General features: G+C 45.6%; 1 protein-coding gene across 4 annotated transcripts in view; it reads left to right on the plus strand.

The window, feature by feature from the left end:
• GRIK4 (glutamate ionotropic receptor kainate type subunit 4) overlaps positions 1-25,314 on the plus strand; it is a 462,633-nt gene that overhangs the window by 345,041 nt on the left and 92,278 nt on the right. For all 4 annotated transcript variants that reach the window (XM_083480954.1, XM_083480952.1, XM_083480955.1 and 1 more), the window contains exon 8: positions 16,791-16,952. In XM_083480954.1, the coding sequence (XP_083337080.1) occupies positions 16,791-16,952 (162 nt within the window). The remainder of the gene's footprint in view (positions 1-16,790; positions 16,953-25,314) is intronic.

Below are 25,314 nucleotides of genomic sequence, written 5' to 3' on the forward strand. Positions count from 1 at the left end.
GGCAATAACTCAGGAGGCCCCCAGACTGATGGGCTTTTGGGAGGGGAGGTGGTGAATGTCATTGATGCAATATTAGGGCATTTGTGGTGGATTTATTCAGGTCTTCCCCCACACATCACCGTGCATTATTGTATGGGGAAGTGTGAATTATTGAATCAAATTCCTCCCCCACCCCTAGCCAAGTAGTGAGATCCCTGCTTGCAACCTGCGAGAGCTCATTTGGTAGGATGATACGGCACCCCGCCATTACTTTGGACCAGGAGGTCTTGTTTCGCAATGATGGCGTTCACCTTTCCAATTGGGGAAATGACATTTCGGCTGGTTGACATCATGGAGGGCATTAGAGATTGGTTGCAGGTGTGAGGGTGTTGATGGTGAGTCATTTGGCTCAAGTGGTGGTTAGGCATTGGGTAAGCCTTTGTGATGGGAGGGCAGGTTGTTGCCTCCGCCCGCCCCTCCTCGATAAGGGTATTCTGTCCAAAGCCTGGGTGTGGGCTTGGGCCATGCCATGACCCATCGGGGACCCGGGGTGTGTGTGTCTTGATTTGACGTATGTCATAGGGCACCCCCACTGGTGGTTTACCCTTAATGCAACTCCCTGCAGATGGGCAGGAGTCAGGATATAGTCTGGTTCCACCCAATGCCTAAGCCAAACCGCAAACATCTGTAACCAATAAAGTTGTGGCTTATTTTAGCCTATTGGACTTAATTATCCGTGCCCATGTGTGTTTATTATATAAGGGAACTACAGGGCCCGGGGCCTTGTCACGCAAGTAGGGTGAGCCAGAAAAAGATAAGCTGATTGCATTCCACCTATTGCCATGTGACATTTCATAATAATAATAATAATAATAATAATAATAATAATAATAATAATTTATTATTTATACCCCGCCCATCTGGCTGAGTTTCCCCAGCCACTCTGGGGGGCTTCCAATCGAGTATTAAAAACAATACAGCATTAAATATTAAAAACTTCCCTAAACAGGGGTGCCTTCAGATATCTTTTAAAGATAAGATAGCTGCTTATTTCCTTCACATCTGAAGAGAGGGCATTCCACAGGGTGGGCGCCACTACCGAGAAGGCCCTGTAATCTCACTTCTCACAATGAGGGAACCGCCAGAAGGCCCTCGGCGCTGGACCTCAGTGTCCAGGCTGAATGATGGGGGTGGAGACACTCCTTCAAGTATACAGGACCAACGCCATTTAGGGCTTTAAAGGTCAGCACCAACACTTGTGCTCGGAAACGTACTGGGAGCTAATGCAGATCTCTCAGGACCGGTGTTATGTGGTCCCGGCAGCCACTCCCAGTCACCAGTCTAGCTGCCGCATTCTGGATTAATTGCAGTTTCCGGGTCACCTTCAAAGGTAGCCCCACGTAGAGCGCATTGCAGAGATAACCAGAGCATGCACCACTCTGGCAAGACAGTCCGCAGGCAAGTAGGGTCTCAGCCTGAATACCAGGTGGAGCTGATAAACAGCTGCCCTGGACACAGAATTGACCTGCACCTCCATGGACAGCTGTGAGTCCAGAATGACTCCCAGGCTGCGCACCTGGTCCTTCAGAGGCACAGTTACCCTATTCATGACCAGGGAATCCCACCCACCCGCCTGCCCCCTGTCCCCCCAAAACAGTACTTCTGTCTTGTCAGGATTCAACCTCAATCTGCTAGCCGCCATCCATCCTCCCACTGCCTCCAGGACACAGGACCTTCACCGCCTTCACTGGTTCTGATTTAAAAGAGAGAATCCGCATATGGGCGGATTCTCCACTGCAGCCCCACATCACCCCAGCTATTGGCTCCATTGCAGCCACCACCTTGACTGCTTGGAGAAACTTTGACCTTCATCTGCGCTTACCAGTGTGGGGTTGAACCAACCAGTTGTATTAAAATCAGAGAGGAGGATCGGGTGTGTCCCTGCAGGGACTTTGTTTATTTTTGTTTATTTCATTCATATTCCATCTTTCCTCCAAGGAGCTCCAAGGTGGCATACTTGGTTCCCCTCCTCCTCCCCATAATATCCTCACAGGAACCCTGTGAGGTAGGTCAGACTGAGAGCGAGTGACTGGCCCAAAGTCACCCAGTGAGCTTCATGGCTGAGTGGGGATTGGAACCTTGGTCTCCCAGATCCTAGTCCCTAACCACTACACCACACTGTCTCCTTCCCAATGTGGAAACCACAGACAATTCTGGGTGCATTTTTCTTTTCAGTCAAGCTTTTGGGAGGTGAGACAATTGAGCTGACAACTCTGCAAGACTTAATCAGGAGCCAAGTAGCTCCCCTCCCAGTACAGCTTTGTGTTAAAATGTGAAATGGTGAGCCTAAAGCAGCAGCAGGCAGAGAGAAAAAGCCCTGGGTCAACATTGTGCATGTTTCCCTTTCCCATCTAGGCTCACCAAGAAGGTGAGGGCAGAAGGTTTCAGAGGAGAAGGGCTATTTCCTGAGATCACACAGATGAAATCAGACACCCTTTTTACAAAGACTGGTTTAGGGATAATGAAATCTCCATTGACTCGGAGGCAAGGGGATGGATGAGGTGATTAACTGGAGGGGCCTTCAACCCAGAGAGTGCTCTGTTTCTATAATTCCAGTGAATATTTATGTCGCTGTGCGTGTGCGCCAAGAGGAGTAGTGAGCATGCTGTGTATTTGGGTGGGAGAGCAGCAGAAGCAGATGGGAGAAAGCAGTGAGGAAGAGTGATCTAAACTTAGTGAAATGGGAGGGATGGGCAGGAATGCTGGAAGCCAACAAGAGAGAGGAGGGGTGGGTTAAGAACCACTCACAATTTAGAGGATTCCACGTCTCTCAGGTCCCAGGGCACCCCAGTGGAGTCCATCTCTCTGCATTCATACCTTGCTTTTCAGAACCACTTCCTGTCTCCTAGACTTGATTGGGTTCAGCCAAGCCATTGGTTAGATGAGACATTTGTCATCTAGGCATTCCTGGGCATGGGAAGACCAGCTGGATTCAGACCTGCAACACTATAATCTGGTGCCCTGGTGCCTTCTGGTGAGATGCTTGAGGCTGCAGATTAGGGGAAAGTGGTCCTATTGACTCTCCCAAATCCCAACAGGGCTAAATGCACACATACACAAAAACAGCCTGCTAGATCAGGCCTGTGGGCCATCTAGTCCAGCATGCCTGTGGGAAACCCTCAGACAAGACATGAGACAAGAGCACTCTCCCTTCCTGTGGTTTCCAGCAACTAGCATTCTGTGATGGCCTGGGACTCGGGCTCAGACTCTGAACCAGAGGAGTCTCAGTCCGCACCGGATCCTTTACCTCAGGCGGCGTCTGAACCAAGTCTGGGGCCTAATTCTGAAGAGCCCCAGTCTGCACAGGTTCCCCTGCAACAAACACCAGCTGGGCCGAGTCAGGGGCCTGAGCCTGCCCTGGCTCCAGATGCAGGGATTATCTCGTTGCCTTCAGCCGGGCAATCACTTACAGCTGCTCCGCTACCGGTTGGGTCAGGAGAGGCTGAGGCAGCTTCTGGGTCTAGTAACCCACCAACATCTCCCGAGCTGCAGAGACAGGTCTGAGAGAAGGAAAGACCTGAGTACTCTCAGGAGTGCTCACCTTCAGGCGAGACAGGGAGGTGAGTCACCAGGGGATCAGGACCGGACGTTACCCCGACAGAGATAAAAGGCTGTTGGACCCCACCCCAGGTTGCAGGAGCAACATTACTGTTTGCCAAAACCTGACTGAGATCCTGTGCCTGACCTTGCTGCCTCATGTCCTGCCTTGGCCCTGTCGGACTGACTCCTTGCAGAACCCTTGGTTCAGGACTGGACCTGGACCGTGTTACTTGGGTTACCCCTGGGCCCAGCACACATTCAGAAGCATTGCTGTCTCCAACTCTGGAGGTAGGGCACAGCCATCACGGCTGGTAGCCATTGATAATCTTCTCCTCTGTGAATTTGTCTGGTTCTCTTTTATTTTAAAGCCATTTAAAGTTGGTGACCATCACTGTCTCCTGTGGGAGCGAGTTCCTTAGTTCAACTCTGCACTGCATGAAAAAGTCCTCTTTTTTTAATCTGTCCTGAATCTTCCATCCTCCAGCTTCATTGCACGCCCATGAATTCTCATAGACATTGGTTTCTTCTGGCAATAAATGTGTCCAGGTGAGACTAGGTTTCTGGTTGGGTAACAGTGAAGTCCTAGTTTTGATGTCACGCTTCTGCCCCAAATGTTCCTTGCATGGCATGTATCTAAATACAAAGGATTTGAGATCTTGCTTCCCTTGATAACAAAAAACGTTAGCAGAGACAAGTATGGGGTTGAATGGGGAGGTTTCAGAAACACTGTCATTTTAAGTTCATTCTTTATTGCTATGCTCAGGAAGAGGCACCTGATTAGTAGCAGACTGGGTCTGGGGAAGCTCTTGCTGGCTAGGCAATGTGTCCTTCCAAATCACTGGGCAAGAGAAGCATCATATGCATGCACAATGCTTATATGGATCATTCAGTCATTCCTGGCTTGAGGCAAACCAATTCTGGTAGTGCAAGGAGTAGTTATGTGTGCAGTGCTTTCTGCAAAGCAAGCACCTGTTTGTGGCTCAAAGCAAGCTAATTCTGTTGCAGGAGAGGGCATGTGTATGATGCTTCTACAGTGCCAACAGGAGTTCCTGGCATGAGGCAAGGTAATACCATATGGGTGCAGAGCTCCCTTCCTGATGTCTGCTCCCAGATTAGTTGGCCAAAACTTTCTAACCTGATTAAATTTCCGGTGTCCTTTTGAGGGTTCTTCCAGACAGCCCCACCTGCAGACTGCTGAGGTATTTACTCTCATTTATTGATTAATTTATTGGCGGGGGGGGGGGGAATTTCGCCCTACCCCTGACAGAGTGTCTGACAGAGTTAATTAAGAAGGAAAGAGAAGCTGGCTAAAAACCTAGGCAGATGGAAGAGAAATTTAAGGAAATTAGTAATATTTAAATGAGGAAGCGAGATGGGAAAGGGACCATTTAAACTAATAAATCTAGAGGGATTATCAAGCCACTAATGAACCCTCTGAGTTTTTGCAATCACATCCTGATGGGGGGTGGGAAGGGTGATAAAAAAGCAGCATGGCTCGCATTATAGGACGGCGAGCAAAAGGAGCAGCTAAATCAAGTGCGTGTATGGGTCATAGTGTGGATGACTGTTGGAAAGTGAGACCATGTGTATATTTTAAATATATATGCTTAAAAGCAAGGATCTGAAACTAATAGAGAAAGTCATCAGGCATAAAAAGGCCACGAAGTCAATCCCTCCTGCACTGGGGAGTTTTCTGAAGGTCAGCTCTTTGGAGAGGTAAGTGAGCTAACTGCATTTAAAATGAAGGGTCAGAGCTGAACTTTCCTTGTCAAGCCCTTCCCTGCCTCCCACCGCTTCTCCTCTATGTACTTGATGGAAATTAGTTTTCTTCCCTGCACCAGTGTGGATTTGGGGAATGTCAGGCTGGAGAGATGCGAGGCTGACTGGCTTCCATCAAGATCAGTGACTCATCCTGGCTTTAAATCCTACTAATTAGACAGTTCAGCAGAGAGAGAAACACAGCATGTGAAAACAGATAGGAAACTTTGGCGGTGTGTTGGGACACAGCTGAGCGATGGCTTTGCAGTCCATTGGCGCACTGATGCAGGGTACACAATCAGATTTGCCCTGCAAGGGCTGCTAGCTTGATGGTTATGCTGTGTCCCCACAGTCAGAGGCAGGAGGGGATGGTGGTGTTGTGCTTGGGTCCTACTTGCAAGTTTCCCATGGGCATCTGGTTGGCCAGAGTGAGAACAGTATCAGGGGAGGATTTGGGGCAGTGCAAGCAGTGTGGTCACACCAGGTGTGCCGCCAAGGAGGGCACCTTCTTAAAGTCCAGCAAAAACTTGCTCAGCTTTGGGAAGGAGGCGTGAGGGCTCTTACAGGGTCCTAGAGTCCTCCTTCCTCCTTCCCAAAGCAGGGCTAGTGCTTACTGGGCTTTGGGAAGGAGAAGGGAGGATTCTAGGACTGCCAGAGTCTTGTGCCCCTTTCCCAAAGCCTGGCTTAAGCTGGCGCAATGAGAGCTGATGGGCAACATGTTACCAAGGTCCACCTTTGACAGGATGCTGAGCTAGATGGCTTCATCCAGCAGGCTTCTTCTTATGCAATAGGAGAACTGACACTTCACTTTACAGGGTGGTCCAACACACAGCCCGAGGACTACATGTGGCCCCCGGGACATTTTTTGGTGGCCTTTGGCAGCATTTGAATCATTGCCCACACACCTCACAACCTTCATCAACTATCCCTGCCGTCCAACTGCCCCGCTTGTGGAGAATCCATGTTCAGAGGGGGAAAATATTTTACTTCACCTGCATTCAATGTACTGCCCTCCTGAAAAGGGGTTTATTTCTCCTGTGGCTGCCATGGGATCTTTAAAGAGGAGCAACTGGAGAACCTACTGTATGGTGGCAGCAACATCAGCTAAGGATGAGGAAGGAAACATTTTTCCATCATCACCCTACCCTGTGCCTTCACCAGTCACCATTGCCTTTTAATTATCAACGTCATATATATTGTACTTTAATTTTTCTCATATGGTCTACCACTCTAGTGGCCTGTTGGAATAGGAAGATTTTAATTTTTGTGTGGTGATCTTTGCTCTGCAATGCCAATCTTCATGCCTAGTCTCCATCTGCAGAAATGCAGCGCTGATGGGCGGAGTCAGTTTGCACATACTCAGAAACTACTGAAACTCTGATAGCGCACTCCCACCCCATGTGCAATGATGGGTAGGAGGATCACAATTTCATGCAAGGCAAAAGAGAATCTGCTAACCACATTTCTCTGTCTGTTGCTCAGCTCTACTTAGCGCTCTCTCTCTCTCATGGCTATTCCTCTCCCCACCCCCCACCCCAGGATTTGGGAGGGGGAGGAACAGCAGCCAACAACATACTTGGTGCTTCTTGAGAGTAGGAGGAGGCACTTTGGAGTTTCCCAGCAACTACAAAACACAGTTGACATCTTTATAACCTGAAAATGCTGCTGAAAATGGCACTGCTTGGCAACCAGAAAGCCCTTCCTTCTTATTCCTCCTTCTTTTCTCCTTCCTGGTTGTATGGTGTTCAAGTGAGAAATATTGTCCACATGAGACCCAAGCATAGCAGAGTTGGAAACATGGGTGTAACCAAGGAGGGGGGCAGCTGCCTCCCTTCATTCAGTAATAAATAAATAGAAACACATGACAAACTGAGGTTCTGCCCCTCCTTAACAAAAGGCCTGCCCCCCAACAAAAATTGTGGCTACGCCCATGGTTGGAAAGACATAAGCCACATTCACACCATGCAAACAGTCATGGATTTCCCACAAAGAATCCTGGGAGCTGTAGTTTATTAAGGATGCTGAGAGTTGTTAGGAGACCCCTATTCCTTTCCCAGAGCTACAATTATCAGCGTTCCCTGGGGAGAGGGATTAATTGTTAAACCACTCTGTAAATTGTAGCTCTGTGGGAAGAATAAGGTCCTCCTTGATCCTTAACAAACTACATATCTCAGTATTCTTTGGAGGAAGCAGTGGCTCTTTAAAGTGGCATCACAGTGTGACTGACCCTGGAGAGATGCATAAACTCCAAACGTTTTCTCCCTTCTTCACGGGCGAACAGATAAACCTGAGACCTTCGCAATAAGGACAATGATGTCCACATTCTCTCCACCAGCAACCTAATTCTCGTGAGTTTCTCAAATGTTGGGGTTAAGAGGGAAAGGGTTTGAAAAGAAATGAGCATAGCTGCATAGGGTTTTCTTGGGTTGTCATGAGCATCAATGTTCACTTATCTCAGGCATGGCCAGACGTGGCCCTCCAGATGTTTTGGGACTACAATTCCCATCTCTGACCACTGGTCCTGTTAGCTAGGAATGGTGAGAGGTGTAGTCCCAAAACATCTGGAGGGCCAAGTTTGCCTGACTTAGCTCTCCAAAAGTTCTACTCTTCACTATCTTGTCCATGCAGGTGGTTCAGCCTCCCAGACCTCTTTGTCACCTGTCATTTGCTTTCTCCAGTTCTTACTAGTTTAATATCCTCCCTTTTAAATATACATATCATCTATTCATCTTCAGACAGCTTCCTTTAAGTATATTTCCGCCTGTTACTCTGGATAGCCATTCTTTTCAATTATAGATATTTTCTCTGAGAAGGTGCTTCAGTAACGAACCCTGTGTTGTAGCCTGAACTCCCAGTCTATTTCTCATAGTCTTTGGACCAGGTTCTTGAAGCTTACTGCTGATCACAACTGTAGGGCTGAGTCCCACCACAATATTTGTTGCATTGTCTGCTGGAACTTGACTGCAGGATTCTGCCTCCATAAGGGCACTGAAAACTTAAATTGGTATATTAGCAAGACTTTATAACAGGGCTGTTAACACCAGCCTGCAGCAGGCTTTGCACTAGATCAACCTTCCACAGCCTGATGCCTTCTGGAAACTTTGGACTACAGTTCCCATCATCCTTGACAATTGGCCATGCTGGTTGGGGTTGATGGAGTTGGAATCTGAAACAAGTGGAGTGTCCCAAATCGGGGAAGGCTGATTTCAAGATGTTTGAAATCTGGAGGTGGTTGTGTTTAAGGGGACAGTGGAAGGTTGCCAAGTCTCTTGTGTTTGGCCCTGAGATTCAGGTGTCAAGGTATTTTCTAACAGCCTGGGATTTAAATGTGCTGTTACCAGCTAGTCTCAAGTTGCTACACTTGAATTTGGGGCTTGGGAATGCAACAGTAGTGGTTTTTTAAAAAGACATTTATTTCAAGCTCGTATATCAGGATATCCAGTGATGATGAATGCTGGAAAATTCAAGACAGATAAAACATGTCTCAATGCAGTGCAGAGTGAAACTGTGGAACTCACTCCCACAGGAGGCAGTGAGGCTGCAGCAACAATTCCCAGGGATTAGGGACCGATTGTTAAATTCTGGGAACTGTAACTCCATGAGGGGAATATGGGTCTCCTAGCAGTTCTCAGCACCCTTAACAGACTACAGCTCCAGGAATTATTTGTGCAGAAGCCATGACTGTTTAAAGCAGGCATAGGCAACCTCGGCCCTCCAGATGTTTTGGGACTACAACTCCCATGATCCCTAGCTAACAGGACCAGTGGTCAGGGATGATGGGAATTGTAATCCCAAAGCATCTGGAGGGCCAAGGTTGCCTGTGCCTGGTTTAAAGTGATATCATAGTACTTTTAACATATGATGGGAATGTGGCCACAGAAAAATTCTGCTCATCACCTGCATCTTTCCAACTGGAGATGCTGGGGATTGAACCCAGGATCTTCTTCATGCAAACCATGTGCTCTGCCGTTGACCCATGGTCTCTCCAACAGCTTAAGTTCTGTGGGACATTCTCCCCAAGGAAATGCATGTAGCACTGTTGCCTTAAGGCATTAATAGCAGGCAATGCACTATAGCTGTTAGTTAATACATCTAACTAAAAGTTTTAATTAAAACAATTTGTTCAGCTGGGGAGAAAAACCCTGACTGGAAATCCATTAGAATAAAATAAATTGTAACCACGTTGTTGCTTGATTTATAATGATAATAATATAATACTAAGGAGACAATTTGCAGATAGAGAATTACAGGCAGTCTGCTGTGGGTTTCAAGGAAATGAATATCTATTTTTCCCCACCAAGCCTTGAGATGTCTGAAACCATGAGAACAGAAAAATGTTGGATGCTTGCAATGAACACATTCTATTGTAGTTCATTATCTCCATGAATTTTTGTGATGTTTGTTCCTCTCTTTTTAAAAAATTGTTCCAAGACTTGGCTTAGACATTTCAAAATATGTCTCAGGGAGTGTTGCAAATAAGCGATTACATTTTTATTTTCTTTTTGGAAGGAATATGTGCCTTTGTTTTTAAGGGGTGTGAGTAACACTTAGAGCCAGGCAGTTTGTTTAGCTGCTTCACAGGTATCAACTGGTGATGGTATTGTGTGAAGGTAATGGTATTAGAAGGGGACGCGGGTGGCACTGTGGGTTAAACCACAGAGCCTAGGACTTGCCAATCAGAAGGTCGGTGGTTCGAATCCCGGCAACGGGGTGAGCTCCTGTTGCTCAGTCCCTGCTCCTGCCAACCTAGCAGTTCGAAAACACATCAAAGTACAAGTAGATAAATAGGTACCACTCCGGCGGGAAGGTAAACGGCGTCTCCGTGCGCTGCTCTGGTTCGCCAGAAGCGGCTTAGTCATTCTAGCCATATGACCCGGAAGCTGTACGCCAGCTCTCTCGGCCAATAAAGCGAGATGAGCGACGCAACCCAAGAGTCAGCCACGACTGGACCTAATGGTCAGGGGTCCCTTTACCTTAATGGTATTAGAATCTATAGACAAAGATGCTCAATATGTCTGGATTTCCATGGGGGAAGGAAAAATGTCACTTGTATCTTTGGAGGCCAGAAAATGATCTCGTAAGGAATGTAAAAGGTTAGAGTAATGAAGGGTTGACTTTTGTGTGTGAATGTGCCACCCATATTAATCACAACACAGAGATCTTCCTCATCCTTGAAAGTGAAATTAAACATGATGCTTTTCAATGGAGCAAGTCCTCATGTTTAGCCTTAGGCTACTGAGTGATGTGAGATCGAGCAGTATACCTGCTTGTGTGAACCAAGTCATAGGCTTTATCTGGAGCTGTAATGGGAGTGTAATTATCTTGAAATCAACCACATACTTCTTAAGCTGGGGGGGGGGGAATTCTGTGAAATTTAAGGTGGGTCATGTTGAGCTGGACTTTGTCAATATTTGTATAGAGTAATCCTTTGTGGCCTTAAAATCTATTAATCGATTAGGAGAGTTCTTCCATAATTCCTTTAAGTTCAGAAGATCAGCATTGAGAGGATAACAGTGATTTTCCAAGGATTACAGACTTGGGATGAGTTTGGAATAAAAATTTGATTTTGGAAGCTTATAGTTTCTGAAACTTCGGGGTTTGGGGTGACATCTGGCAAAAACTCAGCTATCCAAGTCATGAGAATAACTGGATTTGAAATACTTGTTCTGTTTATGAAACCTAATTGTGAGTGAGTAATCTTTCAGCAGCTCAGAATTGAACTGTAACCCATTGGCCAGATGACATCCTTTTTGAAGGGGAAATTGATTTCTGTATGTGGTTTATTATGCAATTATTGACACAGTCAATATATTATGACTATACCACACACACTCTTTCTCTTTAACACCATAAAACACTTAGGGTAATCTTGTACAGTTTAGTGAATAAATGAAAGTGTTTTCCAGGCAGCTTAAGAATGATAAATTGACTTAGCAGCTTAACATTTACAGACCCTGAAGGCCACTGGATTTGCAGATAGAGGCTTTTAACTCCCAATGGGATGTCTTCCTCTGCAAGTATATAAGAGGAGGGTTCCATGTCTCAACTCTCTCTCCCTTTAAGATACTGAAAGAGATGATGAAGAAATGATGCTTTATAAGTGCAAAGTAACTCAATCCTTGGAATTAACTACAGTGGTACCTCGGGTTAAGTACTTAATTTGTTCCAGAGGTCTGTACTTAACCTGAAACTGTTCTTAACCTGAAGAACCACTTTAGCTAATGGGGCCTCCTGTTGCTGCCGCGCCGCCGGAGCACGATTTCTGTTCTCATCCTGAAGCAAAGTTCTTAACCTGAAGCACTATTTCTGGGTTAGCGGAGTCTGTAACCTGAAGCATATGTAACCCGAGGTACCACTGTAGTTCAGTTAAATGAAAGTAGTTGCCATAATTTCCAGGAGAATGGAAGGTGAAGTTCATTTGCGGGTAGAACTTCAAATAATTTATAGCTCATCTTCATAGTCATTCCCTCCCTCAGCAAGAGGCCTGGACTCTTAGCTTTCATTTTAAAAAAAGTAAGTCAAATGAACATCTACGAAAGAGTTAGAAAACAAATTGTGGAGGCAGTGTTCTAAAGCTTGATTTAGCAGATATGGAAGCACTACTGTAGTTTAATCACTGTGGCTAAGCAATAATTGGGAGAATGGCAACTGAACTACAGTGGTACCTCGGGTTAAGAACTTAATTCGTTCTGGAAGTCCGTTCTTAACCTGAAACTGTTCTTAACCTGAAGCACCTCTTTAGCTAATGGGGTTTCCCGCCGCCGCACGATTTCTGCTCTCATCCTGAAGCAAAGTTCTTAACCTGAGGTACTATTTCTGGGTTAGTGGAGCCTGTAACCTGAAGTGTCTGTAACCTGAAGCATCCGTAACCCGAGGTACCACTGTAGTTGTTTTGTAAAAGGATAAATGGGAATCAATTCCTTTAAAAAAAAAACTTTTGGAGTACTAGATTAACTTGGTGGTGTAGCGCAGCATCTGTTTGCATCTTCTTTCTCCAATTCCTGATCAGTCCCCAAATCAGATTATAAGACTCTCCTATATTAGCACCAGCTGCATTTGGAGAACAGTTGGAATGCTTTTAATCAGCAGCAGATCTAGAAATTCAATAAGGCTGTTGAAATAATAGAAGAAAGAGTGCGTGTGTGTGTGTGTGTGTGTAAAGATGAGAGAGAAAGAAGTTGACCTCACAAAAAACCAAAATGAGTAAAATCTTGGCACACTCGCTCTCAGTGCTGCTTGGCTTTGTAGGTGATCTGGGCTATTAAAACTATGATAAGAATCTCACAAAGGAGAAGAGCGTTTGCTACCAGGAGGTGATGTTTGCCAGTGGAATTGATAGGAATGAAAAAGGGGCTTTCTTGCTAATGCACATATCCTAACAAAGGAAAGTTGACCTTTCCTGGCATTCAGAAGACAATTGCTGATGAAAGCCCACCCACCCACCTCCAATTTGAGAATACAGGTAAAGGTAAAGGGACCCCTGACCATTAGGTCCAGTCGTGGCCAACTCTGGGGTTGCGGCACTCATCTCGCTTTATTGGCCGAGGGAGCCGGCGTGCAGCTTCTGGGTCACGTGGCCAGCATGACTAAGCCGCTTCTGGCAAACCAGAGCAGTGCATGGAAATGCCGTTTACCTTCCCGCCGGAGCGGTACCTATTTATCTACTTGCACTTTGACGTGCTTTTGAACTGCTAGGTTGGCAGGAGAGAATACAAGTAAATTCCACTAAAGAGCATTTGCTCATGGTTTGGGACATGGCAATCTGCATAAGCCTCCGCTTGCCTAGCTTTTTTCCTCCAAGGGTCCTGCAGTCAATTCCCGGATGTGAACCACATCTGGCTGGAACCAGTGAAAACTCAGCATGGTTCAGGAACAGGCCCTTCGCCGCTGTACATGTTCCACATCCTAGCTCTGCGCGATAAGCTGCAATTCTTCACTTGTATATGTTAAAAGAGTGTCAGACACATCTCTCGCCGATTGCTGAGTCATAACATGCTGGCACTGCACTCCAAACAGAACTGCCGAAGCCACGTCTTGCCAAGTTGCTCCACGCTGCCTTGATTAGGGAAGACTCTCTCCTCGAGTCAAAGGTTCAGGTCACTCGGAGGAGTTGTCCTGATGCTGTAAAATTTGAGTGTGTTAGGTCAGGCACCCCACAGATAACAGCAGTCACTGAAGAGAGACTTTTGGCCTGTAATATTGCCGGCATGCTGTCTCCCAGGGAACGCGGTTCTGTTCTATTATTTAATAATGCCAGGCTAGCACTTTGGAAATAGCCACTGCCATATCAACACACACACACACACACACACACACACACTGTGGTTTTTATTTAATGCGCATCCTTACTGCTTGCTTGAAGCTTGGGTTGGGAAAGTTAAGATTCATCCTTCTGGCTCCGCGTTGCAAGGATGGCATTTTCTTTCTGTTATAGACACCTGAGGCTTGATAGTGTTTGAGGGTTTGAGCTATCCCTGATATTGAATTGATATCCATTTTTCCAGAAAAGCTGGATATTTTGAAGGCTGCGTTTTAAAATCAACAGTGTCTCTTGTAACATTGTTGTTTGTTTATTAAGCTTTCTTGAAAATATAAATTAAAAACAAAGCATTAAAAATAGAGGCAAATTTTGAGTATTAATATAACAGGCTCAAGACAGCTCCATAACTATATACACTGATGCTCTTAACTCTTTCTCCTTTAAATTTTCTTTACAGGGTTTTTCTTTATATATTCAAACATTTGTTGTGGTTGCTTTTATACACAATGCACGTCACCAACTACCTTTTTTCAGCTAAATGACCTAGCAGTTTGAAAAAAATTCATATTTACCAAAGCCAGAGCTCTGATCCAGGATCCTGTGGCCTTCAACAGATCGAGAGCATTTGAAGAATAGTCAGATAGGCAGCAAGGCCAGGAGGAGGGGAGAGTGAGACAGTGCTCTGAATACTTTTTGTATTTCTGAGGAACCAAGGAGATGGAATTTTCCACATTTTACATCCATTTCATTACTTATGTAAGCAAGCCTGTGCTGGAGATGGGTGGGTCATTAAGGAAAATTCAGGAGGCCAAATGAGGCCTAAGGCCAGTCGTTTGCCACCGCTGCTGTAGAATACCTGGTCTGGCCTCCTTTTCCTTCAGCAAAACTGTTGCCACACACTCTTTTGCATACGAAATCTCCTCTGGCTCCAACTCTCATTAGCCATCTGCCCTTTGTCTCACAGGTTGACAATGCACTCCGTGGAAATGGATAACCTGTCACAGAGACAGGAGGATAATATCATTCAAATGAATCAATAGTGCACAGGCAATTTTTGTGTCGCCTAATGATAATGTGATTGTGTCCAAAACACGGTTTAATCCCATGTCTCATCTTGTTCTCCCTGGAGCTTCCTGCGCCAGAGAAATCAGACTTTTACTCTACTTTTCCTGAGGCCACAAAGATCTGTGGAATCAGCTAAAACGGTTACAGGAATAGTAGTGTGTGTGTGGGAGAGAGAGAATATTATAATAATGCATTGTATTTCTGATTATGTGGGCAAAATTAATATCCAGAACTCAGGGCACGTATTTCCTTCATGGCTGCAATTGCTCAGCTAAACGGAGGGCCTGATGGCTTCTCACTTGTGGGGGGAGCAGGGGTCGGCTTCCCCAAGATAACAGACCCTATTTTCCAGGGACAGTTCCGAATCTACAGAAGCTGTCCCAGTTTCTGGTTTGATCCTGGAATGTCCCACTTTTCCTTAGGACATCCCTATTTTTATAGAAGAAATGTTGGAGGGTATGGAGTTATGCGATCCCGAAGCCAATGAGATATGTAACTATAGAACTTTTAGATGACATCTGAAGGCAGCCCTGTATAGGGAAGTTTTTTAATGATTAATGTTTTATTAAGTTTTTTATATTATTATTATTATTAATAATAATATTTATTACCTATACCCCACCCATCTGGCTGGGTCTCCCCAGCCACTCTGGGCGGCTTCCAACAGGAGATTAAAAATACATTGAAAGATCAGTCTTTAAAAGCTTCCCTAAACAGGGCTGCCTTCAGATGTCTTCTAAACGTCAGAAAGTTGTTCATTTCTTTGACATATGATGGGAGGGCATTGCACAGGGCGGGCGCCGCTACCAAGAAGGCCCTCTCCCTGGTTCCCTGTAACTTTGCTTCCTGCAGTGAGGGAACCACCAGAAGGCCCTTGGTGCTGGACCTCAGTGTCCGGGCAGAACGATGGGGGTGGAGACTCTCCTTCAGGTATACTTCAGTATATATGTTGGAAGCCACCCAAATTGGCTCAGGCAGCCTAGTCAGATGGAAGGGTATTATTATTATTATTATTATTATTATTATTATTGAATAGAGCATCCCTATTTGCATCAGAGAAATATTCCCAGTTTTCCTGTACAATTTTGGAGTTCTCTTCTACATAAGAGATGCATGCCCATCACTTCCTCCCATCAGTGAGGCAAGATGAAGCAACTTGCCTCGAGTGACAGATCTGCCTCCCGTCCCTGCTGTTGTGCCTCTGCTAGCCCTGCTGGAGTTTAGTCCACACTGTCACCATCACAATGTCACTGCCATGGCCTGAGTTTACCTGCAGTGGGGGAGCCAGTTACTTTACCCAGGGAACACCTACTGAAAGCGGCAGCAGTAACCCTTGCACTCTGCCTAGAATCCTTCATCCCATACTTTTGACTCCCTCTGCTCCACAGGCAGACCAGCACACAAACGGGCTGCTGGAAGGGACGGCGGGAGAGTATACCACTGAACAGTCCCGAATTAAGGGAGCTGGATATGTTTAGTCTGGAGAAGAGGAGACTGAGTTGTGATATAATAGTCACCTTCAGATATCTGAAGGGTTGTCATGTGGATCATGAAGGAAGTATTTTTTCCCCTGCTGCTCCAGAGGGTAGCACCCGAACCAATAGATACAAATGGCAAGAAAGGAGATTTTGACAAAGCCCTTTCCGCCCCTGCAGCGGAGAGGGTGTTGCGGGCAGGATCCTCCTCCCACCCTGGATGAACGCGCAGACTGCTTAGAGAGAACCGCTACTACTGCTTGATTATCCGTATTGAAGCAAACCCTATGACAAAACCTTAGGAAGAATTTTCTGACTTAAAGAGCTATTTAACCATGGAATGGACTACCTCAGAAGGTGATGGACTCTCCTTCACTGGGCGTTTTTAAACAGAGGTTATCCAACATCTGTCAGGGAGTCTTGCAAATACAAGGGGTTGGACCCTTGAAGTCCCCTCCAACTCTGCAAGTCTATTATTCTATGTTTTTTAAAGCTGATTAAGTCACATTTTGGCACAAACTCCTTGGAACCTTTTCAGTTCCTTAGATTCCTTCATTTCACTTCCCCTTATGGACTACTGAAGAACATACTGCTCTTTTCACACTTCCTAATTCTGTGTTCTCTCTCTGTTTTGGTTCTTTGATTTCCTTTAGGAGTTTTCGCTCCAAAGGCTAGAGAGCCATCTGGATGATCGAGTGAACATCATGGCCTTTTCCATTTTCAACCAGTCCCATGCTTTCTTCCCAGAGTTTGCAGAGAGCCTCAACCAGTCGTGGCTGGAAAACTGTGATCACATTCCTTTTACTGGGCCAGCAGTAAGTAAAACAGATTTACATCAATTGGTCTTCAACCCACAGTGTAATTAGGGCTTGTTGGGAGAGAAGATGAAGATAGCATGAAGAGGGGACCACAATGGTGATTTGTTGAGGGTATAGAACCGTATGTATCTCTCGCTCATTGCTCCTTGTTGATCATGTTCCAACAAACTAGAGGAACATAAAAAAGGTATCACAAGATCCTATAATTCCATGGCATTCTCAAAACAGGTTGAAGGGTTATGAAGAGCAAGGTCTTTTCTGTGATAGCAATCCGTTGATGTGATTAAGAGTTCTCCGTTCTGGAGAACTTTGAAGAATTCTTTTGTGTTACCTACCTGCTTCTTTCATGGCTTCTCAATTCCTTCATGCCATGTTGTAGGCATCATGAGGACATCAGATCAGCCACTCTAGCAAACAAGATGGGGGGCCAGATGGACATTTGGTCTGATCCAACAGGGCTATGGCGTTTCAAACTCATTTGCTTTGTTTATGTGAGTCTTGGGAAGGGCCTTGATCAATGGAAAGGTGGCATCTAAATTTAAATGAACCTTTACCCTAGGCAAACTCAGCCCTCCAGATGTTTTGGGACTACAACTCCCATCATCCCTAGCTAACAGCATCAGTGGTCAGGGATGATGGGAGTTGTGGTCCCAAAATATCTGGAGGGCCAAGTTTGCCTATGCCTGCTTTACCCTGTCTTGTTCTCAGTAAAGACTAGTTTACATGTTATCCCCTATTTATAGCAACATGTTACTATGTGATAGCCAGCTCAAGATATCTCTGCATGTGCAAAATTCATTTTCTTCACAAATGAGTCATTGTAACTAGGAATATGTGTCCCATTTAAGGTTGCATTCTCCTCCTCTCAAACTCCCTGCTTATGGGTATTAATTATAATCAGAATATCATCTCCTAAATCCATTCAAACCTTTCAATGCATCCTAGAGAGAATGTTTGCTAGAATACCATTCCCAATATTGCCACAAACACAGTGCTGAATCAGGCTAGTGGCCCATCTAATCCAGCATCATTTGTCTAGAAATGATCCTCTTCCTTTTAGGAGATGTTCACAAAGGGTACAGAAACTACTAGGGTCCTTCCTCCTATGCAGCAGAACTGCAAATGTTCACATGTAAATAGACAGCTGCTACAAAATACCCAATGCTCTATCTTCCTTCTTCACGTAAAAGGTCAAAGTGACCTTAAAGAAGCAAACTAGGCTCTCTGTTTTGATTGCATCACCCATCCTCTGCCCTACAATACCAGGGATGGTTGACATCTAGCAGATGCTGAAGCTTGCTACAAACTGCTGCTTGCTTATATTTGAACCTGCTGTTTATTCAGCTGTGAGCTTACAGGCTTACATACGCGCTCTCTCTCTCTCTCTCTCTCTCTCTCTCTCTCACACACACACACACACACACACACACACACACAGCCTCCCTCGCTGTCCACCCTTCCTCCAGCTCAAGGAGATGCTGCAGCTAATTCATTGCCCAGTCTTACTTTATACCTGATGTGATCCCTCCATTGCTAACTGGCCCAGGTGATAGCTGAGATGCATTATGGATAATGCTTCCTAATAAAGCAGGAAATGTTAATGGTGGGCAGAAACAAAAACTGAATTCACCCTTGGCCCGCATTTACGGTGCTTTTATATTTTGCTTTTGTTTTGAGTTCTTATTCTGCTGTGTAGTATTCACCTGCATGAAACTCGTTGAAAATAATGCTCAGACCTTCTCTCCCATTTGGTAGCTTTCCCTCAAAGAGACTCAAGACCCCGTGTTGCATGGCAACGTGTGCATTACAGGGTACCGACACCATTTTTAGGAGCAAAGTAGCTTTGGGGAGGCATTTAGCGCAGTGAAGAAGTGTTGGGAGGGGAAGGGGTGCAAGAACCTTTCCCACAAGCTAGTTCCCATCTCCAGATTGCCTCCCAGCTGCTTCTCTCCACCAGATGCATAAGTGTCCTCAGATACACATCTGAAATCCGGAGTGGTGGGTGGGGACAGCTTGGGGCAGGGGAAGACTAATACCTGTTGGAAAAAGGATTACCATATTTTTCGCCCCATAGGACGCACTTTTTCCCCTCCAAAAATGAAGGGGAAATGTGTGTGCGTCCTATGGGGCGAATGCAGGCTTTCGCTGAAGCCTGGAGAGTGAGAGGCATCGGTGCGCACCGACCCCTCTCGCTCTCCAGGCTTCAGGAAGCTATCCGCAAGCCTTGCAAGCCCGGCAGGAGGTCCCACCGGGTGCGCGAGGCTTGGGGCGGCAGCCTGTCACCCGAAGCACGGGGAGCCCTCCGGAGGGCTTCCCCTGCTTCGGGCAGGTGAGAGCAAGGCTTGGGGTGGCAGCCAGGGCTGGGGGGGGGAAATAATTTTTTTTAATTCATTTTTCCCCAAAAAAATGAGGTGCGTCCTATGGGCCGGTGCGCCTTATAGGACGAAAAATACGGTAAATGCCATCTCCCATGGTCTCACACTTGCTCTCCTGTTGCAAGTTGCTGGCCTTGGCCAATGTAACACAGGATTCTGAAACCTGGCACCCTCCAGATCTGCAGCCCCCATTTATTATCCCTGACCATTGACCAAAACATCTGGAGGGCATGAAGCTGAGAAAGGCTGGTGCGACATGTAGAAACCAGCTTTTGATTTGTCCTGAAGGAACTCTAGTTTTGGTGCTGTTGGGAGATCGCCTTCCCTTGCAAATCAATCCTCTGATGAAGCCATGACGGTCAAACTAGTTTAGATTTCTCGGGAAGAGGCGTTCTGTATGGCATGGAGTGGTGGCCACTTCTCTCCGGTAAATTGCTCCTGCTTCTTTCCCTTTCGTTGCTAAAGGAAGCGTTGCGCTGCTGCTCAGTGGTCCTTCTTGCACACCAGCCCGGGAAGCTGTCATCCCATGTTCTGAAGCCTGGGTGACTGTAGCAGCAGCTGTCAGAACCGATAGCTAAGGCATGTGAAGAAAGCCCCCTGCCTGCACTCTCAGTAATACTGCTTATTAGCATCCTCAGCCTCCAGCAGTATCTGGTCTCTTCTGACAGCAGAAAGAGTTGCACTGAAGAAAAGTTGCAGGAGTCACTAAGTCATGGGTAGGCAAACTAGAGCCTGGGGGCTGGATCCAGCCTAATCGCCTTCTAAATCCGGCCCATGGACGGTCTGGGAATCAGCGTGTTTTTACATGAGTAGAATGTGTGCTTTTATTTAAAATGCATCTCCGGATTATTTGTGGGGCGTAGGAATTCGTTCATTTTTTTCCTTCAAAATATAGTCCGGCCCCCCACAAGGTCTGAGGGACAGTGGGCCGGCCCCCTGCTGAAAACATTTGCTGACCCCTGCACTACGTCTTCCTTGCTGTGAGATGAGGCCAGACATGGCACTGCCAGAAAATGGGTGTGTCAGGCAGATTCAAGCAACTCCCATGGCCGATTGCCCAGGAAAGCACAAAGACAAGGAATGTTTCTTACCGTCTGCTTTTTATTCAGTAATTACAGAGAGAGGCTTTGGAACCCAGCCTCTTGGATAATGGCATTGTCCCGAGTGAATCTCCACCCTCTCCATCTCTCCCACTTCCTCATGTGTCAGCCCTACAGGTGCTGACAAGTCCCCTTTGCCTTTGAGCTCTTTGCTCTCCTACTTTCAAGGCTCTCCAGGTTCTGGGAGAGGGTGTGTGTGTCTGGAATGCTTTCTAAAGACACTATGCCCTACTGGTGCTTCCTCTTCCTCCTTCTCCTCCTCTCCCATTATTTCCCAGCTTTCCCCCTCATCTGTCTCTAAGCTGTGACCTCCCTCAAACCCCTGTTGTAATTCTGAACTGTCTTCCTCTTCTCTGGAAGGGTCAGGCTGGGGAGACGATCTTCACCATTCTTCCTCTGCCCAGTTCCTGACATTTTGTGAGACAGCAGGAGGCAACTCTGAGACTAACAGGGCCCTCCATGAGTTTTTGTAGGTAGCATTCAGACAGCTGTTGCTGCAGTCATCCAGAGACATCACAACATAAAGTGGCTGATTCACAGGGTGTCATATGAACCAGAACAGTATTTTCCTAGCACCACAAAAGCAACATTTGTCTTGGTTTGTGGGAACCACTCATTATCCATGGTGGAAGGACTTTTAAATCCACACAGGGAATTGTTCATTGTTTTCCTTATGACATTTGGTGTCAATAAACTTTAGCAAAGCGCAATTCAAGGAAAGGTCCCAACTGCCTAGGGATTTACATGTTTACCCATCAACCCCAAGGGAGCTGAACCTCCCCAGGAAGCTCTGAGTGCCGAATCCCTGACAGCTGGGCCTGCCAGGAGGTTCCACCTAAGCCACGGAAATCCCAAGGCTTTCTTGCTAGGAGACAGTGGAGCATGTTTGCAAAAGGAGCAGGGAGGTATTTGCTGGAAAAAAGGGGGGAAAAACACTTCCAATTAATCACACTGCAAAGAAAGGAAATCAGGGGAAATCATTAAAATTGCAGATGGCTAGATTAGGTAATTAGAATGTAGGCTAAAGCAGATGTTTGTAATTAACTGTTTATTTCATTGACAGAAACCCTGATTGTACCAATGGATTGTGGCACTTCTTTTTACTGTGTTAAATTTGGGGGCAAAGATATAGTTGTTGTTTCTATATCTATCTCTATATATACACCTCCGTTTGAGAGATCTCCAAGTGTGGTTTCCTAGGAAATGCAGGATTTATGCTCACAGAGTTTGTTAGAACAGCCTCATTCACCTTTGGGCTTTATTCTGATGGAAATTTTACTTAAAGTTTCAAACAACACATCCATGGTTTGAGAGTGCTAATTGTAGGGATGTGCAAATTGTGATTAATGGGCTTTAGATTATTTCACCCATTCAATAATTCAGATGTGTAGGCCCATTCTTGTGCATGGCATTTTAAATGAGGATGGGTCTCTGTCCCTACAAGCTTACAACCTTACATTTAACACAGGGCAGACATTCCCTTTAGTCTGGGAGTGGCAGCTGAACCCATCACTATTGAAAAGCCTCTGCTTTAAAGTCAAATGGAAATTCTGACTGTTGTGAAGTCTCATGATAGCTCATGCCTTGTTTGTATATGCAGTTCCACACCCTTTGCCATAGTCAATGAGTGACCAGTGTGCAAGGGTAAAGCAGCTCGATGCTCTTAGAGGGGAGGAAGAAATATTCCCCACTATTCAGTTTCTTTACTTTTTGTGCTGTTTCCAGAAGGAGCTTCCTTGGTCTCATCTAATGATTTTGGCTAAGCCCTGGAACAAATGAAGAGGAAGCCGCTGACTAGCTACCTCCGCCCCAATCCCCAGATTGCATTTTGCTATAATTCATTAGCACTATTTACAACAGACAAGGGACAAAAATTAAAACACACCACCCATGATACAATATACGATAATAAGCAAACGAGCGGAGGTTTGCAAAAGGGCTATTAATGTCAAAAAGAAAAAAAGATGAGGTTTTTCTAAAGGGTTGGAGATTTGATCTAAGGTTTTGAGTGGGAAGAGATGAGGGGAATGTATTTCATACCAAGTGGGTGGCAGGAAAGCCCTGAGGATCCACACAATAGCCTTCTTATGGAGAAATACTACTTAATTGTCTGCGGCATCTGCCATATGAACAGAATCACAAATTGCTTTATTGCATTAAATAAGACTACAGATAAATAGTGGCAGAGGGAGTTGGCAATTAAGAGACCCAGACGGAAGTAGGAAATATGGTTTTCAGGCGAGGGTTGGAACAAGCTGGGAACCGATGAGCCAGAAAGGAACCAGGGAGGCTTCTGCAGATGGCAGGCTTCACCATGAAGATGTTGCTGGGCATTCCCCATGTTGAGATTGAGAAGAAAGTAAACGGTGGAGAAGGCGGAGAACGTCAATTTAATTTGAATTTAAAGACTAACCTGCCTGACTCTCACTTCTTGAAATAATATGTGAAACGAAATACAACCATCCTTTAGAATTCGTACTTCTTGAATTTTACAGTGCAGTTCTCCAGCCCAATGTGTACAAAAGGCATGTAATAAGGCAGGTGAGGGACACAGGTGGCGCTGTGGTCTAACCCACTGAGCCTCTTGGGCTTGCCAATCGGAAGGTCGGTGGTTTGAATCTGCACAATGGGGTGAGCTCGCGTTGCTCAGTCCCAGCTTCTGCCAACCTAGCAGTTTGAAAGCACACCAGCGCGAGTAGATAAATAGGTACTGATGTGGCAGGAAGGTAAACAACGTTTCCATGCTCTCTGGCACTCACCATGGTATTCTGTGCACCAGAAGCGGTTTAGTCATGCTGGCCACAAGACCCAGAAAAGCTGTCTGCAGACAAACACCAGCTCTCTTGACCTGAAAGTGGAGATGAGCGCTGCACCCCATAGTTGAATTCAACTGAAATGTGCAGGGGTCTTTTACCTTACCTTTACTAGGGTAGGGTGCATAAAAATGTGCATATAAGTGGAATTAACATGAAAAATGCATTATATTAGGAGAAATTGCTTTGCAATAATATTCATATGAGGCAAAAGGGCATTTAAGCATGTATATTGGAAGAAAATTGCACTAAAATGCTGGTGAGTTTTCATGAGGACTTTAAAAAATAATAATTGCATATTATATGACAGTCTGGAGAACTGAATTTGAACTTGGAAGAACAAAAAACTGGGTGAAACTGAAACCAGTGGTCCACCTTTGGTCAGCATCAAGGCAGGGAGAAACATGCCACAAATAAAGGCAGTAAAATGGGTGATGGGAGTGAGTGGGAAGCATGAATTGCGGGTGCTGAAATAGGCTGTGACAGGATAAGGTCTAAGGCAGAATATGGTCCAGGGAAGGAGTTCATGGGATCAAGTCCAAGGAGAAGATTTCTTTTAAAAAAATTAATTAAAAAGGAGGGAAAGAAAGAGGAACGAGAACCTCCAAGGCTCACAGGAATCCCTTAATTTATGCAAGACCAATAATCCGTTTGTTTATTCATTAAAATAAATTTCATACCCTGTCATCTCATAATGGAGCACCTTGCAGTAACCTGCAGTGGAATAACAAAAGCAATATTTTCCAGAAAAGCAGCAAGATAAATAGAAGCACAACGATCACCACCGACTCATTGATGGCTAGGGGCTAAGAGTAAGGTTGGATGGCATGCAGTCACCTCTCCATCAACAGAGAGGTGGGCTACCATTTGCAGGGGCTCCACCACAGCAGAGACTGTGCTGTGGTGCAGATCCGCATGAAAGTGGAAAGGCCCACAAGAAGAAGAAGAGACGAGTTTGGATTTGATATCCCGCTTTATCACTACCCGAAGGAGTCTCAAAGCGGCTAACATTCTCCTTTCCCTTCCTCCCCCACAACAAACACTCTGTGAGGTGAGTGGGGCTGAGAGACTTCAAAGAAGTGTGACTAGCCCAAGGTCACCCAGCAGCTGCATGTGGAGGAGCAGAGACGTGAACTCGGTTCCCCAGATTACGAGTCTATCGCTCTTACCACCACACTAGCTCTCACAAGTGGGGTGAGGCGGGATGGTGGTGCTAGGGCAGTTTTTTCTCTCCCAAGGGGCCTCATTCCCTGGCTCCCTAATGTATATTACCTTGGAAATGGAATAAAATGGAGAGAGAGAGAGAGAGAGAGAGAGAGAGAGAGAGAGAGAGACCACTTGCCCCGACTCTACCTTTTGCCCCAGCTAACGCACAGCAGCAGTGTTTCAAGTTAGCAGTGGAGACACCACTCAGTCCTTCAGCTCCTCAACCCTCATCGCTTTTCTGATCAAACAACAATAAAACAGAAGTGGCAGAGAAAATAGCAAATCCATGTTTGCAATGGGAATAAACCCTGAGGCAGCAATTCAGAAGCCCCAAATGGGCAGAGGAGGAACCTTGCGTGAGAATCCCATAAAGTTATTGGAGGAAGGGCAGAATAAAAATGATACCAATGGAATAAAGTTGATTTAAAAGCGACTGTCAAAAATGCACTTAAAAGGCACTGCTATTTTTGCTATTAAATCTTCATAAGAAGTGGGATTTGAAACTAAGGACGGACAAATCCATCCATTTTCTCTCAGTTTCTTACTTTTCCATTCTTCAATTCAGTTCTCCACATTTGTGAATATACAATACCCCCCCACACACACATTTTTGTGCAGTTTTGAGTAATATGTAGATTTTTAAGCACATATTCCTAATATGTATTTTTGCATATTATTTTCACCAACTTAAGCATTTGCATGCACACTTTCCCAAAATGTTTGGATTTCAGCGCACACAGTTTTGGTGAGAAAACAGCATCACAAGCGTTGCAGAAGTGCAATTTTTGAAGGATGGCTGTGTTTCAGATCGCATGTTGATTTGACAAGTGCAAATATAAATGCAACCTGAAAACAGAACCAATAT

This window comes from Podarcis liolepis, assembly GCF_965112155.1.
Source record: "Podarcis liolepis genome assembly, chromosome: 16".
NCBI classification, from domain to species: domain Eukaryota; kingdom Metazoa; phylum Chordata; class Lepidosauria; order Squamata; family Lacertidae; genus Podarcis; species Podarcis liolepis.